Below are 6,380 nucleotides of genomic sequence, written 5' to 3' on the forward strand. Positions count from 1 at the left end.
GCAGGAATCAGGTTAAATGGATCCTCCACCATTGATGGTTATAATCCAAGTGCTCCAAAAGTTATTACCTATTGGTAATAAGCTGTTGTCTTATTTGAAATTTCTGTGAGACAAGATGTTATAACGAACAATACAAAAATAACACATTTCTAAAAATATACTAATATGCGCATTAAAAGTGCAAATCGCGATATGGACAAAATATGAAGTATTTCACATTGGTGTTTTGCTATTTCACAGTAGATATAGTAACCATCGCATGAGCACAACCTTTTTTAAGACAATCTTCCCAATGTCTATCTATAATGGCTATGTAATCTTAGAACTCTTTGACTACCAACAATATAACATGCCAATAGATTCATCGCTGTTACTTTACTACTCCTCTTTTTCATTATCTCGACCTTTTTACACGTTGTGGGTTATTAAGGTTTCGGTTAAATCTTGTCATAGTGGCCCACGTAAGTGATGTGCGGTCCAGCATCTGCTTGTGTAAATCCGGGTTTAACAAGCCGGCATAATTGTATCGACTGCCGATTCTGATCAGTCCACATTCTATTAGATCCCACTTCACTCATTGTGTACTGTGGGGTCACTTTGACGTACCTTAATCAATAAATTAAGATGAATCTGGTTTGGTCCGTAGTGACATCGAGGAGAAGCACCTGATCCTGAACATAGACCAAGTGCCGCCGAAGCTGGGGTGCGAGGCGCCGCTGGCGGCCGCGGCGGGCGGCACGCAGGCGCACCTCGCGCGAGACAAGCCCGCCGCCGCGCCGCACGACGCCGACTTCAGCGGCGACTCCACCGGCGCCTACTACCCCGAGTACTCGCTGCCCGTGCTGCCGCCCTACGACGCCGCCGACGACTACCAGCACAACGGGTACGACATATTCTACGAGACGTACCCCGAGCAGGACGTCCAGAACTACGTCGGCTACCCGCAGAACCAGCGGCCCTTCTCCGCGAGCTCCTCCTCGTGCAGCTCCATCGAGGGCTCCGACGTCAACCAGTACAACTACACCAACCTGATATCGTTCTACCAGAACCAGAACGGTCGGCAGGTGGAGGGCAACTTCGCGGGCAACTTCGGCAAGGTGACGCCCAGCCCCGTGCAGGAGGGGTACACCAGCGTCATCGTGGACAACACGCAGCAGTTCCACCACCACGGCGGCGGCGTCAACGAGTACGTGCACTGATGCAGTCGGACCCTCCTCTCCCCACGCCGTTGTGGTCATTTCATTCTGTACATGTGTTGTTGGCCAGGACTGTCGGTAAGCCGAGGTTTATGGGAAACTAGACCACTATTGTCCTCATCCAGTTTTGTAAATTGATGCGGAATTCTTGATACTGATTACGCGTTCTTGATAGGTGTGTGACAATTAACCCAACTTTACTGAAAATTATTGGCAATAACAGCATCAGACGTCCACCCACGAGGTAGATAGATGAGCTAATTAAAGTCGCAGGAGGTCGCTGGATGCGGGGCGCTCCAATAGATCTATCTGGAAATCTATGGGAACGCCCAGCAATAGACATCCTGCGGCTGATGATGAATGATGATTTAAAATTAGGGAAAGTGGCCATGGTTGAGTTTTTCCTTTCATCGATAATTGCTTTGATTTTTGTAATTTTTATAATTATGCCAAGGACCCGCGCCACATCCTCACACGACGTCCTCTCTAGCTGCCTTCTGGAGGCTATTTGAATCCTCCGACTGTCCAATTTATGCTTTTAAAAAAGAGCTGGTTTCCGATATTTTAACTGAATATTTTCGTTGTGAAGTACAAACATATACAATTATTTGACCAGCATCTTGGAGATGTCTTGCAGCTGTAGAAGGAATCCTGTTCATGTCAACAAATATAAGTACAATCAGCCACAAAACACACATTATAAACTTCATAACGCTTCTATTTGTTAATTACAATCGAAATATTATTTTTTCTCTAAAGTAAAACCTTTAAAGTGGATTTTAGTGCAGAAATAACATAAAACAAAAGTTTCAAGGCGTATTAAAATTTTGAATTTGTTCAGCTACTTTTGTGGCTGACTATATTTATGTTTAATTCATTAGGGTTCAGATAGTGGCTTGTGCGTCACTATACGCCATTTTCAATAAACGATCCCAATCGCTTTTTTCGATCTCAAAAATGGACCAATCAGAACAAAGCTTTTTTGACATACTTACAAATGAGTTGTTTTAATTGGTTCATTCTCGGATTCGGATTGAAGATTGAGATTGGGATCGGTTGTTCAAAATGACTAAGAACGATATACTTATTATGGCTAATCATTTGGAATATAAATGATTCTTGACCAATAATAAAGCTCTTCTATAATTTACAATTGGACACAGTAGTGCCAAAATGTACTAATTCACAGATAATCTAAAAATAAGTTAATGCGCAATAATCCAAATGTAATACTTTACTGTTCAACAAAACTCGCCAAGATCTATTTATATCCAACATAAAAAAGTATGTGAACCAAATCAATCATGTTGAGTTTTCCTAACTTGGGCTTACACTATTATAAGTTATAATATTTAAATTATTGTAATCGTAGCGTTAACTCTGTTCGAAAACCTAACAAATAAATAAATCTACACAATTTTTAATACATAGAAAAATCTAGAAACAAATAATTCACAAATGTTGTTAACAAGTAGTTAGTACATTTTGACATAACTTGGTACAATAATGAATTGTGTTTGAACTATGCCCAAACTTGCCGAATTGTGACGCCAAAAGTAATTTAATGAATCTCAAAAAACGATTCCTACGTAACGTTATAACGTTATTTGTATAGTGTAATATAAGTTATTCTAAAAGCTATATTATAGTTGTAAATAAATATATAAATTAGTATAATTTTTTTAAGCTGGATTCTTATACAAACACGTTTGTGTTACAATAAATCAAGATTTTATTTTAAAATTTACGCAAATTGAAACATTCTAAAGATCTGAAAATATTCATCTGGTTTAAGTGTAATGTAAATATAAATGTTAGATATTATAAATATATATTTATTTTTATCAATGGGACCAAAATTGAGAAGATAATGTTAAATAAATTTTACAATATAATAAATACGTAAACACTTTCAAACTTGGGTCCATTGATTTAAATTATAATGTGTAAGTAATTTGGTACTATAATAAACTTCAATGTACTTTCTGTAGAATTCTTATAACCTCGTATTCTATATATGTATGTATAATGGCCGGGTTTAGAGCGGGTTGGCTGAATGAGCATCGGAACTGAACAAATTGAAAAATATAAAAATTTATATTATTTATATCAAGCTCATATCATCGCACTCTAAAATAATGACCCATTCCAAAATTGCCAATTTGTGGGAATCGTCAAACAACCAATTTCTGTTTGTAACCTCTTAGTTATTTCCCATTTTCATGCTATAGGTTTCATTATTTACCTCTCCTTAATAAGCTATATAGCAACTTCTAAAAAAAGGTAGCAAACAAAAATTAATTTTCCTACGACTGCCATAAATTAATTTTGAAATAGGTCATTATTTTATATCAAGCTCATATCATATGTTTCATCTTGTGTAACCCTTGCCTATGTCTGAATCCGCGCCTGCCGGCCTCGACGCCACAATATCAACGCATAGACAATAATAGTGTAAATACTAGTGATAACTCTACGTACTAGGATATTTTTGACAATTAAAAAGCGCGAGTATCGATTGACAATTGAGTCGAACGTCACGCACTTCGGCTGTATTACACTCTCAGAACCGAAATCCATAAACAATATGTTGTAATTTTATTTCATGTATAGAGAAAAATCAATCACTTGGATATTAAGCTTTAATTTCAATAATGAATAAAAAAAAATTAGTTAATATACGTATAATATACGAACCTTTTTTTTATTTCTATTCTATGAGTAAAATATGCTATGCGCATTTGAGGAATTTTGTTCCTTCCGTATATTTGGAAGACGATCAATTATAATTATTTTAAATAAAATATTTTTAATCTTTAATTTTAAGTATGCGGCTATGAGTTATGACTGACACTAAGATTAGTTTTTTTTAATATTGCCAAAATCATTCGAAATAATTGACGTATTTTACTGGCCTAACATATTGCCTGTTTCTCTGACATTCTACCTACAGCTTTTTGTTATAGTTTATTGTATACAATATATTTAATAATAACGAATTGTGTAAAGACTTGTGAATGCAGTGCCATCGTCGGAGTCTCCTAGTCGGTAACTGTACGCAACGCTATAAATAACGCTACGGCGATAACGTTATTCGTTTACGTTATTTAGTTTTTTTATTTAGTCACGATATGTTACTGGAAATATCAAAAACACTAGGAATTATGAATTGGATAAAGCTTTGTATGCAACATTGAATTATGGACTGGTTTGGTACGCGGGGTTTTAAGGGCCATCTTAGTATTTATCTTCCCTTGGAGGAACTAATAGGGAACAGGTGAAGTTTAGTTTGATGCTTCCAGTGTAAATGAATTATTTGATATTTTCAATAACGTACTGTATGTTTTGCGGTATATTGTATTGTACTTACGCGTGTACTCTGATAGTTATAGTTTGTATTTGGGCGATCGAAATGAACAAACAAATTGTGATATTCCAAACATATTACCTATTTATGATATGAAATAAACAACTACGTATTCACGCACGGTTTTTTATTTTGTTGTTGAGGTTTTTTTGTGTCGGACCCCGCAGTCAACACCGAGGGAAACTGGCGAATGAGATACTGAAATCACCCAGCTTAGCGGCTGCAGGGGCCTTCGCACAACCTACCAGCTAAATCTCCGCGGTGGCCCTCTTCAGCGCTTCAGGAACGGCTTCCTCCGATGGATCTGTCTAAGTCTTCGTCTGCAGCCGCCCCTACGCGGTGCCGCCTTACAGCCCGTCTCCTATGGGGGGAGGGGTACTGCCCCGATCACCAAAGGACGCCCTCGGCGTCTACGGCAGCATGAGGCGAAGGAAAGTTGGGAGGGGATATCTAGGTAACGAAGTGTGGGGGAAGGAGAAGGAACCCTCTTAGGATGGGAGGATGGGAGAAGACCAGGAAGTGTTAGTGAGCCCTTATAGGCCTCAATGTTAGTAGGGAATCATTATGTGTGTCTAGGGCCGCGGAAACGGTCCCCACATCCATGAGCATACATTCGGTGTGGAGACCAAGCAGCTTCAGAGGGCAGGGAAGGGTCATGTTGTCGACTTTAAGTATTAATTCCCTTTCTCTAATGACACATTTTGCAAAATCTAAAATAAATTGTCTTATAGAAAATCATACACAACGTTCGTGTTAACGATTGTAGAAAGGCATCTTGGCTGCGACCCCTAATAGTAGGTAAATGACAACCAGCACACCGCCCATGAACACCCATACATACTGCACAAGGCATAGCACAAGGCTTCACCAAGGGAGGGGCAGGTGCCCCCCCCCCCCTCTCCTTAGAGATTCTAAAAAAGTTGCCATATGTAAAGCTACCAAAGTCGTATTGTCTTTGACTTGACTTCCTTGATCGAACATTCCTATACGTCGAAACTCGAATGAATACACCAACTCCATTCCTAATATTCCGTACGCTCAATTATGTTCTTCTCTATGTTATTGTTAAAGTGGGGGTGTGGGGGAGCAACATGAGCTCTTGACTACCTACAATTCATATTTTTCTCATTCTCCATATCAACTTGTCTCCCCCCCTGGGCCATCGGCTGACGACGCTCTTGCATACTGCGGGTATAGTGTCGCTGAGTTATCAAACCGTATATAATTAACTATTCCTTAGACCTCTATATTTTCCTTTTGTCAACAATAAACTTAAAAATAAGTACTGTAATAAATTATTATTCGAACTGTGAAATTTAATTCTAGATCGATTACAACGCCATCTGTTGCCGAGAAGTTTGCTAATTTACTATCAATACATGACAAAATTATACTTAACAATTACCCTAACGCGATTAACTTAAATTGATTTATACTGTACCTAAATTCGCAATTCTCAAACAAAGATCGTATTGACTGCTTATATTGTCAATATGCATAGACACGTGAAAATAATTTTAATAAATAATTAATTTTTAGTGCCATCTATTGTCAAGTAGCTCTTAGTTTTAACAATAGTTTTTTTCAATTACATGAACGAGGAAGTAGTATTTATTTTTATTTATATTTGCCAAGATATGGATATTTCAAATTGCAGAATTAAGAAAAACCCACATCATTCACGAATACACTCACCAAGAATACACTAATTTAAATACTGTTAAACACGTTCTCCAAATAAATATAGCTAAGTTGACCTGTCATGTCTCACTAGAATTTAGAAACTAATATACATAAGCATTACACACTTTCAAAAA

The 6,380-nt window shown here is 37.9% G+C and overlaps 1 protein-coding gene across 3 annotated transcripts in view; it reads left to right on the forward strand.

The window, feature by feature from the left end:
- Positions 1-4,679, forward strand: part of LOC115454022 (single-minded homolog 1) — a 47,037-nt gene extending 42,358 nt beyond the window's left edge. For all 3 annotated transcript variants that reach the window (XM_037443541.1, XM_037443540.1, XM_037443538.1), the window contains exon 9: positions 647-4,679. In XM_037443541.1, the coding sequence (XP_037299438.1) occupies positions 647-1,199 (553 nt within the window). In that variant the 3' untranslated portion in view covers positions 1,200-4,679. The remainder of the gene's footprint in view (positions 1-646) is intronic.
- The last annotated feature ends 1,701 nt before the right edge of the window (positions 4,680-6,380 follow it).

Source organism: Manduca sexta, chromosome 26 (genome assembly GCF_014839805.1).
Source record: "Manduca sexta isolate Smith_Timp_Sample1 chromosome 26, JHU_Msex_v1.0, whole genome shotgun sequence".
NCBI classification, from domain to species: domain Eukaryota; kingdom Metazoa; phylum Arthropoda; class Insecta; order Lepidoptera; family Sphingidae; genus Manduca; species Manduca sexta.